Below are 16882 nucleotides of genomic sequence, written 5' to 3'. Positions count from 1 at the left end.
CCATAATGAAGGCTTTGAACAAGGCTTTAACCAGATCCAATTTGTCCACGAGTAACAGAAGCAAAAAAATGATGAAATGGGCAACCAAAAATCCGGGCCCACTCGTCAGTCAACACCTTTCCTGCTCCATGAGCACGCACGCTGCACGCGAGGCGCGTTCCCCGTCCCCCGACCCGGAGAAAACTTCCGCGTGACCCATCACGGAGGGCGCCGCCGGCTGCGGGTCTGTTCCGGCCGCTTACCTGTGGGGCGGCGGCCGGCGGCCACTGGCCTGGCGTGTGCGGCGGCGGGTAGAGGCGAGCGCGTGCACGCACCCGGTCTTAAAATCACCCCACCTGTCCCGGGCCCGCCGGCTGACCGGCCCTTCTACTCCTCCACCACTCTCGCCGCGCCAGCCGGACGGGATCCTCTGCGCCAGCTGCCACCGCCGTGAAGGACGGCGCCGTGCCCTACCGTCCCGTCCCCGGCTCGTACGCCTGCGGCGGCGCCCGTCCGGAGACGGGGAGGGCAGCCAGCGCGCGGCGGGCCTCTGTAGCGAGCGCAGGGCCGGGCCAGGAGAGCCATGGCCCCACATGGCATCCGGTATTTCGGTTGCCGACTGCGTCGTGCGCCGACGTGGGAGCTGGTCGCTTTTGGAGTGCGCGATTAGGCGACGGCAAGCCCGTGCCGCTCAGCTAATCTCATCTGGGAGCGTGCGTGTTTTACGTGTCAGCTGGAAGCTTGTGGGGAAAAAAGGGTGCGGAGTTGGGGACATTTATCGTGCCTGTGTGTGAGGGCAGGATGAAGTTGAGTGCTCCGTTCGAACTCAGCTACCTGCAGCTCTCTCTTTTTCCACGGGAGACGCAACTAGTTTCGCTACACGATTGCACGATATAATTGTGCTTCTATTTTAGTGGGCAAAATTAGCAAAAGCCTCAGGCAACAATGAGGAAAGAGGGTCAAGTACGATGATGGATTGGTCTCTCTTTTCAGTTCGGCACTGGGCCACCGTATTCAGTTAGCTCAACCAGACAGATTCGTTAATCATAAACAACTTGTGCTAGGGCTACCGATATCAATACAGCAATACATTTCTTGTAAAAAAGATGTAATACTCATTCCATTAAAAACACTACCTTTTCTTCTTCATCTTGGAAGTCTTGACTCTGATAACCCACGAACAAAATACAATCTTTTTCTGGTTATTAAAGTTTTGAATTTTGATCTAGTCTTATCTAAAAAAATGTGTTAATGTCAAGAACTTCATGCTCGCATTTTGGAATCGGTCCATCACGAAAACGAAAGTTTCCAGCAAATCTGCTAAATTGTTGGGAAATGTTTATGTTTAATTAATTTAATACGACATCCCCCGTATTCATGGCAGCGTGTCAACACATGCAGTTGGGGGTTGTCCACGGACCCGCCCTGAAAGTCCCCCCTGTGCCGTGCGTTCGAGACTTTGGGGGTTTCCTCAGCTAAGCTGCGTGACACGTGGGCTAATAACTTCATTAACTCCTGACAGCGGCCTGCTGATCCACTCCGTTCTGCAGCGGGCCCCACGTGTCTGCCTGTCAAACCCCCCGCGCTTGCCCCACGCCATAAAAATAGACCGCGTCCATGTCCCCGCGCCAAGAGCCCCCAGCCCCCGCAGAGAAACCAGCAGCAGCAAAGCGAGCAGCCAGCCCCAGGGCCAAGGGAGAAGGAAACCGAGGCAAGCGGAGGCGGTGGCGGCGGCAGCAGCAGCTCAGGGCGCACGCGCTTCTCGTTTCGTGTCCCCGGGGGAAGGATTGAAGGGAGGGAAGACGGGAGCCGAAGCTTCGAGAAGGCTCGTTCGGTCGAGTAGGGGAGGAAGGCTGGCGGCCGAGGGCCCGGGCGGCATGGGGAGGGACGAGCTGCTGCGGCGGAGCCTCGTGGCGCTGGCGGCGGCCGTCGTGGTCACGGGGCTGGCCACGGCGTCGCTGCGGAAGGCGGCGGCCACGTACGGCTTCGGCATCCTGGCCATAGCCGGCGTGCTGCTCCCGGACTGGGAGTTCTTCGACCGCGACTTCTCCCAGTGGCTCACCCCCATGCCCGCCTCCCGCCGCACGGCCGCCGCCGCCGCCGCCGAGCGCGAGCACGACGTCTGGAAGTAAGGCTCCGCAGTCTCTCCCTCCCTCCCTCCCTCTCCATGTTCTCTGATCTTTCGCCACGGTCTGTACGCCTGTGGAATTTATGTTCTTGGGTGGCACGGGCAGTGCCAAACTTTGCTCCGTTTTACGCTTCTCCAGTACTAGTAAAATTGTGGTTTATTTTGCTATAAAACATCTTGCTTTATTGGGGATCGAGATGAGGGCGCAGGCCACATATTTGCATATTTCCGGATGATTCGTTTCTGGACGTTTTAATTTCAGAATTTAGATGCAAGTTCTTGCTCGTTGTCCTTGCAAATTCAGTGAGGCGCGCGCGCGTATTGGATGTCATATATTGAAATTTCACTGTTCAAAGTGTCAGCGAAATTGCGAGACCTGGTTTAAGGCACCTGATGACGATAGACTTTTAAGCCATTTCCCATCTCCAAGATTCAACTTTCCAGGTTCCGATTTGTTCTTGAGAGAGTTCTAATGCACGCTAGTAAAGATCGGTGAGGTACTGAGATTTATTCTTGATCTTTTGGATTTGACACAATAGATTGAACGCGTCTTGATCTCTATATGGTCCAGAATATCGTCGCATTAATTCTTGATCTAGAATCATAACAATTAATGGGCCCTGAAGATACAATACCATCACGGAAACGAAGCAAATTGCTTGAATGATACTATTTAGAAGAAGAAAAAAATGTTTCCCAGTAGCAGTGCCATTTGAGATAGGGACTTGCGGGCCTATAACTAGTTTAGTTGCAGAATAATAGGGTCGCTGGCCGGTGGTCCTCTGCTTTTAATGCTGCTATCGATCGCATAGGTTCAGTGGCCTATTGCTTTGTTCCGTAGAGCAGCTGGAGGTTGGTTTGTGGTTGTGTCTGACGAAACTTTTAGGCGTCACAGTCATGTGGATGTAAGTTTGAGTCTTTGATTCTTTGCATAACCTAATAACAGTTGAGCTGTTGGAGTTTTAAGTAGTGGATTAGGTTTTGTAGTTGGCTTATAAGCAGCGAAACATCGCCTTTCAGGATGATTTACGTGTCCTGTGATGTGTACGTCTCCGCAGGTTGGTTACCAGATTGTCGCTATAACATGTAGAAGGTAGAGTAAGTCAGTTTATTGACTTGGAAAAAACTGGATGGCTTTGTCTGGAGGTGACCTATACTACAATCTGATGTTTTATCTGACTAAAAAGTTATAGAAATGAAAGACAACTAATATTTAGGTGGTGCTTGTTGATTGGTCAATAGAAGCCTAAGTGTAGCAGGTATTACGATGAGGTGTAATCTAAATGAGTCCACCATCGAGAGTTGAAAATTGACCCTCACTCCTTGCAACAAACCTCTTTGCAAAGTATTGTTGTCTACATGAGTGCACACATACTGTTTTTCTTGATAGCTAAGTATAATTGGTTCATTTGATTCCATGCTTGCTCATTTCGACCTTCATATTCTTGCAGCATTGTAATATTGGCACCTGAGAGAAGTGATGATCTGATAAAGTTTGAGTGCTGGTGTTCTGATCATATTTTAGGACTTTAGGTTGCTGTAACTCTAGTCATTCTGCTTGATCGTGCCTTTGAACTTCTGAAACAGTTACTAACAAAATGAACAACTCCTGTCCAGTGTCCAGTTGTTTACGTAGGTCGTTGGTGTATTTTAGTTAGAGGGCACTGAAGTAAAAGGTCAGGCCAGCTCTAACCTTTTAATGTCTGGTAAAACCTTCATACAAAACAGTACTTCCTTTCTGAACCTTATTGTTGGTGTAAAATAACCTGGAAGCCATTTTCGAACTACATTTATGCTGTTAGCAACAAGTGTATAGACAATAAGCATGTCTGTATTGTTTTGACTCACAGATAAGTACCACCATTTGGTTTCATAAGTTCCACTTGGTGTCTAACAATCAGTTTTCAGAGCACTACAATATGTGACACTGTCTGCAATGCATGAGGCTTTGCTAGTTCTAACGTCCTTAGGTCCATGACCTATAGAAGTGCTCACATGATTTCTGTGGTAACTAACTTAAATAGCTATTACAGAGTAGGCAGGTGATTGTGCTTTGAAGCTCATCGAAATCTGATGATAATCTCTAAGGTTTTGTTGGTACTAGCCTCGTGATTTAATTAATAAAATTTGTCAGTTGTTTCAGCCATGGTTTGGCTGCACTGGTGTAGAGTGTGGACTTTTATATCTCTCAGCTTGTTCTACTCTAGAATTTTATATCGCTAGGTTGTTGGGCTTTCACCTAATTTGGCATCAGATTTTGACTGATCTTTTGAAACAGTCGGGGAGAAAATTCGTATCATTTCCAAGACAAATAAATCAACTACAAATCGCAAGTAATTGTGCTCATTAAAAATAGATGGGCATCTTACCATGGCTTAGTACTTGACTGAGCACTATCTTTCGTGGTTCCAGATCACATTCACAGCTAGAAAACTAGGCCTAGCAGTTTTCTTGCTGCCATCAAGAATAACATTTCTGTGATGAAGTATGGAATAATATTCACTCCTAATGGTTGGCGTGTAGCTGTTTACTGTTGATTGCTATTCTTCACCTTGCCTGTTCCCTGCATGCTCACTTGTTCAGTGCTACTATATACATAGTATGCGTGAAACTGAAACAACTTCTAGTCTTGCGACCAATATTATTTCCTGTCAACCAAATACTAACCTTCATTTCCCGTTTCTTACCTCCTGCAGATTCAAGCCCTACCCTCTCAGGATGGCCATGCTGACGACGATATACAGTTTCGGGCTTTACAAGTGGTGGATATACGTATCTAGCTAGTGGATCCTTCTCTTCCCCCTGGATCTCTCCCCATGTAGTGAAGTTATTTCTTTTTTGGAAGAAACACCATGACAGCGCAGGGTCTTCTCATATCTCAGCCATTCTTCAATTGTGATCAGATCAGCCAGTTGTTATATTGCCTGGTTATACGCTGCTGCCGATACGAAAATCTTCTAATGGGGGAACTCCCGACACAAGTTGATTGTATGTAACTAGCGGGTTTTGTAATGTGGAAACGTCATGATTCTTATTTCTTAGCTGAAAACATGAAGCTAGGTTTTATTCCTTCTCCTTTTCGTCACTCTTGCAGCCTTCCTTCATGATCATGATGCCTCTCCATCAGAAAACCTTGAATTTTTTGAAGGACTATGAACATATATAGTACTGCCTTTCCCTGTTCTTGCAAATCGTGTTCTGATGCCGTGCCGGTTGCTCTTTATTCTTTTTACTCGTTTTTTTGGTGCGAGTGGCATTCACTGGTTGTCTTGTTTGCATGTAGTACGTTGCAAACTAGGAGCAGCTGGGAGGTTCCGAAAGTTTGTTCTATTGGCTGGCGTTCGTGGCGTGCTGCCGTGCTGGGCTGGCCAAGGCCAATCCCGCAACGGCCGAGCAGGCCGCGGGCCGGCACTGGTGACGTGTGATCCTCCGGAGACCGGGAGGCGATCCGGTTTGAAGCGAACGCCGCGCGACGAGGCCCCGGCGCGCGCAGAGGGTTCGCGACGCCACGCGGGCCGGCGGGTGGGCACGCACAACCGCATAGCCCGCCGGCGCGGCACCCCGGCGGCGGGAAACGGGGGAAGGGGTTGAGATGCCGGGCAGCGGTCGGGGTCGGGGCTTCCGTTTCGTCCTTTCGGCCGCGAACGCCGGCGCGCCAAGTGACCCGGGGTCACGTCGTGAGAGTGAGCGTGAGCTTGTCGGCTGGGGGGGCCAGATGGCCGGGTGGCCGGGTGAATTTCCTCCGTGGCTCGCACTCGCACTCGGGTCGGTTTTGGCCGTCGTCGAGCGGTTGCCCGAGGAATCAGGAGCGGGCAGGTCTGGTCCGGTGACTAGCCTCTTCCAGCCGGCCGGGAACATTCGCCGATCACCATGCCTGCCTTCGGGCGGTGGCTAAGAATCAGGGAAAGGCGTCTCGAGGACTCGACGGCATGGCGAACCAGATCTTCTTCTGAAAAACGAGACTAGGCCTCTCACCTTTTCTGTCTGTCCAAACCGGCGGTTCTTTTCTTACCTGCTGCTAGTCCTACGCCGACTAATTCGAATGTAGCCATGTTCAGACATGCACAGGCGTCACTGCGTCAGGCGTGGTGACGCAGTGCCGGAGCTGGACTAGTCAGACTGTCTCCAGCAGCGTTCTGTAAAACGTCCTGTACTCTATATATAGAGGAAGATTTCGTTGTCTATTGCTCCAGCAGCGTTCTCTAAATGGTCCTCTAAAATAGAGAACGCTACAGATTTCCTCTATATATAGAGATTCTCTCTCCTCTTCTCTATTTTTTCTTTACATTTCAAACACTGAATTAAATAAAAATAAAATATGTTCATAGCGTTTGAGGTATGATAAATACGTACGTACAAAAATTTGGAATAAAATATGTTTCTAATATAGGGTTTAATGTATAGAGAACGAGATTTAGAGAACGTTGTTGGAGAGAAATGAGATATAGAGGAGAGAATCTTGTAGAGAATTCTGTAAATGAAGGATGTAGAGGATGGGATTTGGAGGATATCACTGGAGACAGCCTCAGTCCATGCGTAAGCTTTTTTTTTTACTGACACGCAAAAGTTTCAAATTTTAGTAGGGGCATTGAGTGAATGTTTGTCTCTGTGATTCACACCGACAGTGAGCCAGTGACGTTCTCTCGTTGTAATTTACTCCTACTACTCCCTGCGAGCGTGAACCCCACCAAGGATTAGCATTTGGAGAAGCCCCAAGGCCGGCAGATAACAACACACGGCGGCCGACACCAATGTGCTGCCACAAACAAAACAAAAACACCCCGAAATTAGCAGAGCCCCAGGATTAACCGCACCGCCACCTCCCCTGCCCCCGGCGCGCGCGCACCCGACGCCCCGCCTGCCGCGACGCCGGCGGGCCGCCGCCGTCCCCCCCCCCCCCCCCACAGCCCCCGGCAGCAATGCCTCTCCCTCCGCCGCCGGCCGCCGGCAGCAGGGGGCGGTGCGTGCTCAGCTTCGCCGCGGCGCGGGACCGCTGCTTCAGCCGCCGCTTCCTCAGGGCGGGACTCCGCCCGCTCGCCATCCCGCTCCCCGCGGGGCTCGACCCCGCCGAGGCCACCACCACCGTCCACATCTGGGTGCCGTCCAGGCCGCCGCGGAACCCGCTGCTCCTCCTCCACGGCTTCGGCGCCTCTGCCACCTGGCAGTGGGCGCCCTACCTCCGCCCGCTCATCGCCGCCGGCTTCGACCCCATCGTGCCCGACCTCGTCTTCTTCGGCGGCTCCTGCACCCGCCTCCCCGACCGCTCCGACGCCTTCCAGGCGTCCACGATCAAGGCGGCGATGGACGCCATCGGGGTCCCCAGGTTCGGGCTGGTCGGGGTCAGCTACGGCGGCTTCGTGGGCTACCGGATGGCGGCCATGTTCCCGGAGGCGGTGGAGAGGGTGGCCATGATCTGCGCCGGGGTGTGCCTCGAGGAGAAGGACCTGGCGGAGGGGCTGTTCCCGGTGGCTGGGGTCGGGGAGGCCGCGGCGCTGCTCGTGCCGCGGCGGCCGGAGGAGGTGCGCCGGCTCGTAAGGCTCACCTTCGTGCGACCGCCGCTCATCATGCCGTCCTGCCTCCTCTGGGACTACATCAAGGTCAGTTACTCTGTTTCAGCCTAGTTTCAGTCTTCAGTGTTTTCTTTTTCTCGAATTTGGCTTGAGATTCCTATGTACTACTATACTGGATTCATTACTACACGATGGTAGGACATCTGCTGGGATTATAAAATCACATTAGAGAGGCACCTCCAGATGAGAGAATGTTGTGTTTTGCGTGCTGTGGTGTGGGATGGTAACTGGCTACCTGCGTTGAACCGTAGTAACCAGTATCTCACTTTCTGCATACAACATTGTCTGGTGCACACGCAAAGGGCACCAAGTTACCCTTGGAAAGGAATCTGGGCTTTTGAAATATCTGAACTTGCTAGGTTTTGCTGATCATAATCAACTGAAGTCATGAAACGGTTGCTTGCAGCACAGTGAACCAATATACGTAGATGCTTAGCAGAGTATCTAACAACTCGCTAGATTTATTGTGCCCATTCTTCCCCTGGTAGAGAATTGCTCTCGTGCAGTGGACACTGGACACTGAGAGTGCGTTTGGTTCAGCTGTGAGCTGTGAAAAAGCTGCTGTCAGATGTCTGCTGTGAAAAATCTGCTGTGAGATGCCTGCTGTAAAAAAGCTGAAAATCGTTTGGTTCAAACTGCTGTGAGTTGTCGACTGTGAAAAAGTTATATATTGTGTTTATACAAATTGACAGTATACAATATTTCTTTGTGATGATCAAATTCTTTTTCCATTAAATCTTTATTTTTATATATATATGAAAATATTTGGAGTTAACTTTTTTTATTCTTTTTTATTTTTATTTTCTTATATATGAAAATCTTTATTTTTTTATATATAAAAAAATTGAATGGGTATATACGTGACCGATAGTAGGTGCGTAGTTTTCACAAATTCGGAAAAGCTGCAAAAACAGGGTACAACCTGTTTTCAAATTTGTACTACAGAAAAACAGCTCCTTTTAGTTCAACTTCTGCTTTCTAAAAGCAGAAGCGGGATCAGAAAGCTCAACCTAACACAGCCTAAATCTACTGGAGTACGTGGCTGATCCTTGTCACACGTAGATTATATGCAGCCGGCAAAGCGTCATATCACTTACACGTGTCACTAGCTTGGAAGCAGATTATTGATTTGCCTTCGTCCACATTCTCCTTTTTGCTTATGTTATTTGCTTCTGTGGAAGACAGAGACATGGCCGCATGGCACCAGCCATTTGCACGTGCAGGGCCCATGGTGGGATGTGAGTGGTGGCAACACACCTAATATAATACGAGTGCTTCAGTAACTTTGTCTTTTCTTTGAGCTTCCCTACGTTGCGTTCCAGAAATTGTTGAGCTAGAGTGATGCATTGTTCACAAATCATTTATGACATCAAGCTTAAATTGCCACATTTACCGCTAAAAAATGCTTTACCAGATATCTTGTTAGGGATTTGAAATATGTTGAACTACATGCTTGAAGCTTCACTTTTATCTGAACTTCAATTTCCTTTTTTTTTGTATTCCCAAAGTATACCCAGAAAATAGTTCTTTTATTTGCAAGTGGAGGCTGTTTCCATTCTCCAAAGACTAAAGCTCATTTTTATACAAAGCTACCTTCTTTATGTAAAGACTCTTCAAAGCTACCTGCCACTTCCCTTTTGATCCGGTACTTTCACGACTACCTACCTGAAACTTGAACCATCCTTCCGACAGTGGCTGGCTGCTGAGGGTTGAACATTTTTTAGCGAACTGAGTGCCATTTGTAAGCTTACACAATAAGGTATTAAAGTGCGCACTATTTCGCAGGGATGTGCTGTTCAAACGCTTATTGTTATCTGAAAACCATATAACCGACGGATTTCAACCTATATCAACACCTGTACGCCCAAAAAGTTATATATCACCTATCCATGCTAAGTATTACCCCACTTTTGTGGGAAGCAAGTATTTTAAGTTTCCATGCTAGTCCAATGAATTAAAAGTATATGGATGCATACCTCTGCAGCTCTACATCCTAAGCCAATGTAGTCAATCCACCCTTCTTTCTGAAAAAATAAAATAGAATTCTCCGAAGAGCTAGCCAATATTTTTGAGACCCAAATGGTTGAAGATTGAAATATTTGGTAACATCATATTTCCAAAGCTTTAGTCATCATGGGGATTGGGATACTGAAGAGCAACTTAGGCCCTGTTTGGTTCCTAAACACTAAAGTTTAGCCCCATCGCATCAAACGAGAATCTTGCCATTTATAAGTATTAAATAAAATCTGTTTACAAAACTTTTTGCACAGATGGGTGCTAATTCGCGAGACGAATTTAATGAGCCTAATTAATCCATGATTTGCTACAGGTCTAATTCGCGAGCCTAATTTAAACAAGAATCTCTTTGATGTTACAGGGGCTAAAGGTTGTCCTCTCGAACCAAACACCCCACTAAAAAACCGGACAGCTACACCTACATGTTCCTTGGCACCGTGAAAAATTATGCACATTCATCGAAATAAGCTATGCTTGGTGTTCTTCTTCGTCATATGTTTGCCGCCCTCTTCTAACATATATTCTTTTTGCATATTATCTGAAGAAGGGGGGAAATTCCTTATCCCTTTGTACAGTAAACAGCATTATTTTGATTTACCTATGACCCTAATGACTAGTATAGCTTCTAAGTGTGGCCATGTTTTACTATACCAGGTGATGGGCTCGGTCCATATCCAGGAGAAGACTGAGCTGCTATACGCTTTGATTAACGGGAGACAACTCTCGACTCTACCAAAACTGACTCAGGTGCTTTCTTCGTAAAACCTTGCTTCTTAAAGCTGAATGCCAGCATGTTTTATATCGTCGTACTAGAGAGAGTACTACTAAGTACTAACTGCATGTGACAGTGTATTCATGAATTGATGCTATCAACTCGACAACTATGACACTAATAAAAAGGAACAGATGATTTGCAGCCTTCTGTATTGATATGGTTTTTCTCAATTCAATCTAATGCAGCCGACGCTTATAATCTGGGGGGAGCAAGATCGGGTGTTCCCAATGGAGCTAGCTCACAGATTGAATCGGTTCGTTATTGCTACCTTCGAGATCCTTGTAGTTGACATGAAGTTTACTCCACCAACACCCCCATGATTGCTGATTACTTGACACAATTGACAGGCATCTAGAGGGGAATTCTCGATTGGTTGTCATAAAAAATGCTGGGCACGCAGTCAATCTTGAGAAGCCCAAAGAGGTGTGCAAGAACATCATCGAGTTTTTCAAAGAGCCGGCCGCTGCAGCTGCAAACGGGGACGACAAGGTGTGAAACTTTGCATCTCTAACCAAGAGACCGAGGCATGTCAATCTGCAGAGTTCCACGGCCAATTTCTGACTAGCTCAATCCCTGGACAGTTGTATAGCATTCTCGAAACACACTTGCACACAAGCGAACACAGATCCAGAAACTTGATATGCTCAGTCATATGTTGGCACGGTTCCTGCGGCGTATCTTGTAAGCTTTTGTTGATTCTTCTCGCAGGTATAGATAGCTTCGCCAATGGCGGATAGGTCCCCGCTGGGGCATCTGCAGATCTGCTTGTGGCATGCAAACAAGAACGGATGTGTTACATGCCCTCCGCCATTGTTTGTTGTAGTGCTAGATTCATTGCATTAACGAGCATGTAGCAGAAAACACTGCAAAACCAAAGTGACTGGAGTGGCAGTGAAATCCCAGTGTTATCGCCTGTTCTCGCATCGCATATGCGTGTCGCTTCCATTTTGCTCCCTGTCGCCTGGCGCTTCGGTCACTGCTTCTCCATGGGAAAATCACGATTGAGCATTTGAGACTGACGCGCACGTCGCAGCAGCTCTCGAGTAAAGCATATGGTTTCGCAAGTGTTGATCGTCGGCGATCACCGGCGAACAAGCGCTGTTCCGCCGGCAAAGGTCCCACATAAAAAGGGCGACAAGGAAGACGAAAAAAAAAAGAATTGGGGTGAGAGAGGCTCGAACTCTCGACCTCAGGATCACTCACGATTAGCTATGAGACCTACGCGCTAGCCAACTGCGCCACCACCCCTCTGTGTTCACGGATTTACAGTAAAATATTTATTCAATACGTTGCACTGTCCTCTCATTTCCTCCTCAAATACTGAATTGCCGCGAGGACCGATTTTGTGTATGATGCACACTTAACATACCTGAGTCAATTTCACTAGAGAGCTATATTTATCCTACTCCTTTGTGGATCATGGCCAATTTCATGCCGGTACGGCCGGAATCTATCATGAGAGCCGACTTCGGATATGAGAAAGTGCCCCTTACAGACGAGAGCGAAATCGACTTTTCATTTCATATCGGTTCTGTTGGAGTTGGTGGAAAGCAGGCTGAAACATGGTGACAATAACTTCGTGTGGGAGAGAGCAGATTTTTACGCTTACGGGTGAAGCAGAAGCCATGCATTCACGTACCTATCTAGAAAACCTAAAACGAATTTGTAATTTAGGACAGAGATAGTAAAAGCTTAAAAATAATTAATCAAATTGCAAACATCAGTTTTACTTTTTAACTGTTTTACATCAATCATCCACCGATAAGTAATCCATTACAACAACACGCCCGGATTCATCACTTGGCCGCTTTGGCGCACGCAATCTCTTGGATGAACCTCTCGAGGTTGGCGCGCGACGACCCGCCCGGCGCGAGCGCGACCGCCGCCCTGGCCTTTTCCTTCCACTCCGCTGCCCTCCTCCTGGCCGCCGCGCCCTTCCCCTCGGCGCCCATCAGCTCCCTCACGGCCGCCTCCACCTCGCCGCGCGCCGCCTCGCGCGGCATCTCCATCCCCACCCCCCACTCCTCGCACGCGTACCGGCAGTTGGTCACCTGCTCCGAGAAGAAGGGCCAGCACAGCAGCGGCACCCCGGCGCGGAGGCTCTCCAGCGTCGAGTTCCACCCGCAGTGGCTCAGGAACCCGCCCGTCGCCGGGTGCTCCAGCACGGCCTCCTGGTCGCACCACCCCACCGTAAGCCCGCGCCCGGACACCGCCTCCGCGAACCCCTCCGGCAGCGCCCACCCGCCGCCATCGGCGCCGTCGCGCACCATATCCGGGCGGACCACCCACAGGAACGGGCACCCCGCAGCGGCGAGCCCCCACGCGAACTCGTCCATCTGCTCGCCCGTCACCACCGTGATGCTCCCGAAGTTGACGTACACCACGGAGCCCTCCGCGTGGCCGTCCAGCCACGCCGCGCACCGGTCGTCGCCCCGCCACAGGCTGGACGTGAGGGAGGGCAGGTACGACGGCGGCGCGACCTCCGGGCCGAGCGGGCCCACGGTGAAGGTGTTGGGGAGGCGGGCGCGGATGGCGTCGAGCGCCCGCCGCTCGAGGTCGTCGAAGGTGTTGAGGAGGATGCCGTCGGCGGCCGGGGAGTCGAGCTCGCACTGCTTGATGTTGATGGTGAGCATGGTGTCGTCGGGGTCCGTGGTGCGGATGAAGGTCGGGAGGTCGCGGAGGCGGGCGCTCGGCAGCATGCCGGCGATCCAGTCCACCGGGGTGTCCAGGTACCCGTTGGTGAAGCAGCTCTCGTCTGCGTGCATGTACAACCACGTCACATGTGACTGAATTTCTCGTTCACACTGACTAATCCCGGGATGTTATCCTATAAAGAAACGAGGATGCGCGTGATGATGGGCCATAGCATCAATCCTGAAACAAAAATGGTAGAGCTACAGCCCTTCCCATCTTAAAGTAACCAACTCATCTCCAATTGGTCTGATTTGATCATCTGACCTGATCTGCTCTGGTCAATTAGCTCTCAGTGGGACATCCCAATGGGACACCCTTACTCCCTTAGCTAGCGCAGCCGGCTTTTTCTTTGCTGTTATCTCCTACTACATCCTTTGATTTGTTCTGTGTGGAATATAATAGGTTATCTCCTTGTGCGCGCGTGTACGCATGGAGCTGAAAGAGATGGACTATCGCAGACGAATGCAAAGTCTGAAAGTTATTAGAGGGGGAACGCAGTAGTAGAAGAATATGTATACTTGTGCTCATCTACAAGCATCTGGTCCATGCAAAAAAAAAAAGGATCCTTTCTCCATGTGATTCTTTTAATTATGAGTAATATCTAAAGTTGATAGTGGACTATTGCGTATGATAGAGAATAACTTTATTTTCTGAAAAAAAATCTGGAACATTTATGCCTTCAGCGCAGTAATTCTATTCAAAGTTGGCGTTCATCTTTGGGATGTGCATCCGTTTATTGTAGCGCAGTCGAGTGTTTAATCCTAGCAAGAAAAGAGCCACTAGAGTGTTCAAGATGAATTCAATTAGGAGTTCGTTTCATTTGAAATTCAAAATTTAGCCCCGGATCCAGAAGCTAGATCACTGCAAATTCAAGCTATATTTGGTTACCTTTGAAAGGCACGTAGCCTCTCTTGACGAGCTGATCAAAGTTGAGGTACGCAAGGAACCCGCAGGCGCTGGGCGTGAAGAAGAGGTAGGCCGGCAGGCCCATCTCCTTGGCGACGTGCACCACGTACCCCATGGCGCCGTCGGCGACGACGCAGCTGACCGACGGGACGCCGTCCGTGCGGTTCAGCCGCTCGACGAGCCCCCTGACGGCGGCCGGTCCCGTCCGGCGCGTGGCCTCGCAGAGCGCCCAGATGTCCTGCGTGGCGTCGAGGTCGGAGGACGGGAGGCCGTCCGGGATGGTCTCGAACCGGAGGCCCCCGGCGCCGGCGTCGAAGGCGCTGGCGCCCCGCGCGCGGAGGAGGCGGCCGTGGTTGTACTCGGTGTGGACGAAGGTGACGTGGAGGCCGCGCGCGTGCAGGGCCTTGGCCAGCTTCAGGAACGGGTTCACGTGGCCCTGCGCCGGGTAGGGGATGAGCAGGACGTGCGGCTTGCCCGGCGCCGGCTGCGGCTGCGACGGCGACGACGCCATGGCTTTCTCCTCCTCAGGCTGCGCGCTTTTGCTCCGGCTGCGTGGTTAGGGGGGATGGGATAGGAGGAGGAAGATATCAGCCGGTCAAGAAGGTCTGCTGGATTAAAATTTGTTTTGCTGGAGGCATCGCTGGAAGCCCGGAACAAGGCGAGACTGTATTAGTATGTTACATGCAACTTGGTGTGTAGTGTGGAACATGGAGTGTGCACGACAAAACTAGCTGCTTTAAAATAAGCTTAAATCATAGAGCATATGGATCGAATGGTAATCTCGTGAGTTGTTCATTAGCTCCTTTACAAACAGATGAATAGAAAAAAAAACATGAAATAATGGAAAGAATAAAAACGTGGTAGCAGAACGTAGCAACGAAAAAGTACAGGGATTTTGAAGGGATGCATGTTCAGAGCTCAGGTTTGAAAAGAGATCCCATTTGATTAAACTTGTTGTGCTAATTTTTGGCTTGTAAGCTGCTGAATGGTTGCCCATGCCCTGCAAGTCAGCGACTCTGCACTCCATCCTATCCCTTTCCAAGCAATTCTTATCCTCCACTCTCAGTTCTTTATTTCTCCTCAATTACCATCCACTCCTGTTCGTGGACAACCACGGTGTACGTGGTGCAGATTTCCTGACAAACAGCAGTGTCGAGTTGTTGACGATGACGATGAGGTTACGGCTAACTCGACAATGGTGCCGACACGGTAAGAACTAGGACGCCTCAGAACCGCGGTGGCCTCGGCCTTTCTCGGACTTCATGAAGAGAAACCGAGAGCTTGGAGTTGATTTTTTTTTTAAAATAACTCAAGGACATGCATGTGAAGCATTTTCTCGTAGAAGCAGTCGTCGGAGAACAACAATTTGGATGACTAGTGAGGTGTGTCAGTGTGTGTACCTTTTACCCGCCAAGATCAAATTCAATTTGTATGGTAGATGTAACCCAGCAGTAGTAGGTTCAGTTGCTGTTCGCGTCAGGGTCATACTGAAGCCCCTCGGAGGCCGTAGGGCCGTACCACAAGCCGGCCCACCTGGAGCCATCCAGCGCGCCGCGCATACAGACACATCATGGGCGGCTGGCACGTTCCGCAACTGGACCATAAACATCCTGGCCCAGTCCAGTGGCAGCTCCACTCGTAGCTTTAGGTGGCCCACCGTGCCCCGTGAACTCTCTCGTGCCCAGCCTGGCCCACCCGCCACAGCCGACGTGACGTGATTCGCGTGGCATTAAAAAACTCAGCCGTGACCACGAGCCCACGACGCCGTCTCGTGCCGTGCGTGCGTGGATCAAGGCGTTGCACGTTGGCACGTTGTGCATCCGGCTCGTTGCTTCCCTGAAAAAGGAAAACAAAGGGGCCATGAGCACCATGACACGGCGCCACCGTACAAGCCTGCACGCTTCGATGCGGGTCGGCCAGTGAGTCAGTCACGGCCCGAGCCCCTGCAACTGCAAGCCCTGGGGTGAAAAAACGGGCGACCGATCCATGGCTCCGTCGCTCTCTCTCTCGCTTGACCTCGTGTGAAAAACGATGTGGTGGGAGCCGGGACCGGGGCGCGGTAGGTGGGGGAAACGGAGCCCCGGATCGGCAGCATATTCCAGCCGCGGAGACCATGCATGTTTCAGAGCGGGAGGAGGGAGCAGGAGCACGGCATCTGGATCTGGTGATCTGGTCAGGTCGCGCGCTCACGATTCACGATTCAAACATGCCGGCCTGCCACTTCTTAGAAAACACCAACCAGCTTTTTTTCTTCGGGAAAAAAAAGCTCGAACCAGCTTTCCTTGATCTCCGTCCATGGCGTAGGTGACGCCGTGAATCCGCCGCAGTTTACCGGCAGGGTACCGTGCCGGGACTGGAATTACTTTCGCGCGGCGAATTGAGGCCGCCGTTCGCCCGACGCGACCTGGTCCTGGTACAGTGTGATAAGAAGCCAAGCGTGAGTGAAAAGCCGTCACCACTCACCAGAGGGAGGGAGCGTAGTATCGAGACAGTCACGCGGGCGATCGCGTGGTCGGCACCTGGTTAATTTGCGCGGGGCATGCGCAGGGGGTCGATCCCGTATGGATCTGCTGGTCTCGACGCCAGAATGGTTAGCTTAAGCTGGCTGCTGCACCGCGACGTCGCTTGGCCGGCTCGGTCGCTTGGGGTAGTGAGGACCGGGCGACCAGCGCACGTGTTATAAGCTGTTGGAAAAGGATAGTATAAAGGAAGAGACGAGGAAGCGAAGTTTTCGTGCTTTTGTCTGACAGATTATAGTAATCTTGAAGCGGCTGGTGCTAATCTGGTGTTAGGTGAGGATAAAAGAACATTACA

At 50.5% G+C, this 16882-nt stretch overlaps 3 protein-coding genes and 1 non-coding gene across 5 annotated transcripts; 2 read left to right on the top strand and 2 right to left on the bottom strand.

The window, feature by feature from the left end:
- The first annotated feature begins 1597 nt into the window (after nt 1–1597).
- Nucleotides 1598–5282, top strand: LOC112883099 (signal peptidase complex-like protein DTM1). The gene is made up of 2 exons (XM_025948331.1): nt 1598–2107; nt 4804–5282. The coding sequence occupies exons 1-2, from the start codon at nt 1857–1859 to the stop codon at nt 4889–4891; spliced, it is 339 nt and encodes a 112-aa protein (XP_025804116.1). The 5' UTR covers nt 1598–1856; the 3' UTR covers nt 4892–5282.
- Nucleotides 5283–6677: 1395 nt separating this feature from the next.
- Nucleotides 6678–11402, top strand: LOC112882043 (2-hydroxy-6-oxononadienedioate/2-hydroxy-6-oxononatrienedioate hydrolase-like). 2 transcript variants are annotated; one of them, XM_025947009.1, is made up of 6 exons: nt 6678–7704; nt 10055–10063; nt 10348–10440; nt 10654–10721; nt 10816–10957; nt 11177–11402. In XM_025947009.1, exons 1-6 carry the CDS (start codon nt 7027–7029, stop codon nt 11180–11182), a joined length of 996 nt encoding a protein of 331 aa, XP_025802794.1. In that variant the 5' UTR covers nt 6678–7026; the 3' UTR covers nt 11183–11402. The 2 variants fall into 2 exon arrangements, with proteins under 2 accessions (XP_025802794.1, XP_025802795.1); XM_025947010.1 differs by lacking the exon at nt 10055–10063 and having other exon boundaries at nt 6685–7704; nt 10816–11402.
- A 226-nt stretch (nt 11403–11628) lies between these two features.
- TRNAM-CAU lies at nt 11629–11716 on the bottom strand. The gene is given in 2 exon segments: nt 11629–11664; nt 11679–11716. It is a non-coding gene; the product is annotated as a tRNA-Met (tRNA).
- A 429-nt stretch (nt 11717–12145) lies between these two features.
- On the bottom strand, nt 12146–14779 carry LOC112879719 (UDP-glycosyltransferase 85A3-like). Its single transcript, XM_025944094.1, has 2 exons — nt 14051–14779; nt 12146–13223 (listed from the first exon to the last, which is right to left on the bottom strand). Exons 1-2 carry the CDS (start codon nt 14577–14579, stop codon nt 12265–12267), a joined length of 1488 nt encoding a protein of 495 aa, XP_025799879.1. The 5' UTR covers nt 14580–14779; the 3' UTR covers nt 12146–12264.
- Between the last annotated feature and the right edge of the window lie 2103 nt (nt 14780–16882).

This window comes from Panicum hallii, chromosome 2 (genome assembly GCF_002211085.1).
Source record: "Panicum hallii strain FIL2 chromosome 2, PHallii_v3.1, whole genome shotgun sequence".
In the NCBI taxonomy this organism is placed as follows: Eukaryota; Viridiplantae; Streptophyta; class Magnoliopsida; order Poales; family Poaceae; genus Panicum; species Panicum hallii.
The sequence above is the reverse complement of the archived record's forward strand: the minus strand, read 5'-3'. Positions and strand labels throughout refer to the sequence as shown.

Excerpts from the sequence above, each read along its gene's own strand:
- LOC112882043 (XM_025947009.1), top strand. The coding sequence starts at position 7,027 with ATGCCTCTCCCTCCGCCGCCGGCCGCCGGCAGCAGGGGGCGGTGCGTG. Across the intron at positions 10,441-10,653 it reads CTCTACCAAAACTGACTCAG|CCGACGCTTATAATCTGGGG; the intron begins GTGCTTTCTTCG and ends AATCTAATGCAG. Across the intron at positions 10,722-10,815 it reads CTAGCTCACAGATTGAATCG|GCATCTAGAGGGGAATTCTC; the intron begins GTTCGTTATTGC and ends CACAATTGACAG.
- LOC112879719 (XM_025944094.1), bottom strand. The coding sequence starts at position 14,579 with ATGGCGTCGTCGCCGTCGCAGCCGCAGCCGGCGCCGGGCAAGCCGCAC. Across the intron at positions 13,224-14,050 it reads AGGCTACGTGCCTTTCAAAG|ACGAGAGCTGCTTCACCAAC; the intron begins GTAACCAAATAT and ends ACATGCACGCAG.
- LOC112883099 (XM_025948331.1), top strand. The coding sequence starts at position 1,857 with ATGGGGAGGGACGAGCTGCTGCGGCGGAGCCTCGTGGCGCTGGCGGCG. Across the intron at positions 2,108-4,803 it reads CGCGAGCACGACGTCTGGAA|ATTCAAGCCCTACCCTCTCA; the intron begins GTAAGGCTCCGC and ends TACCTCCTGCAG.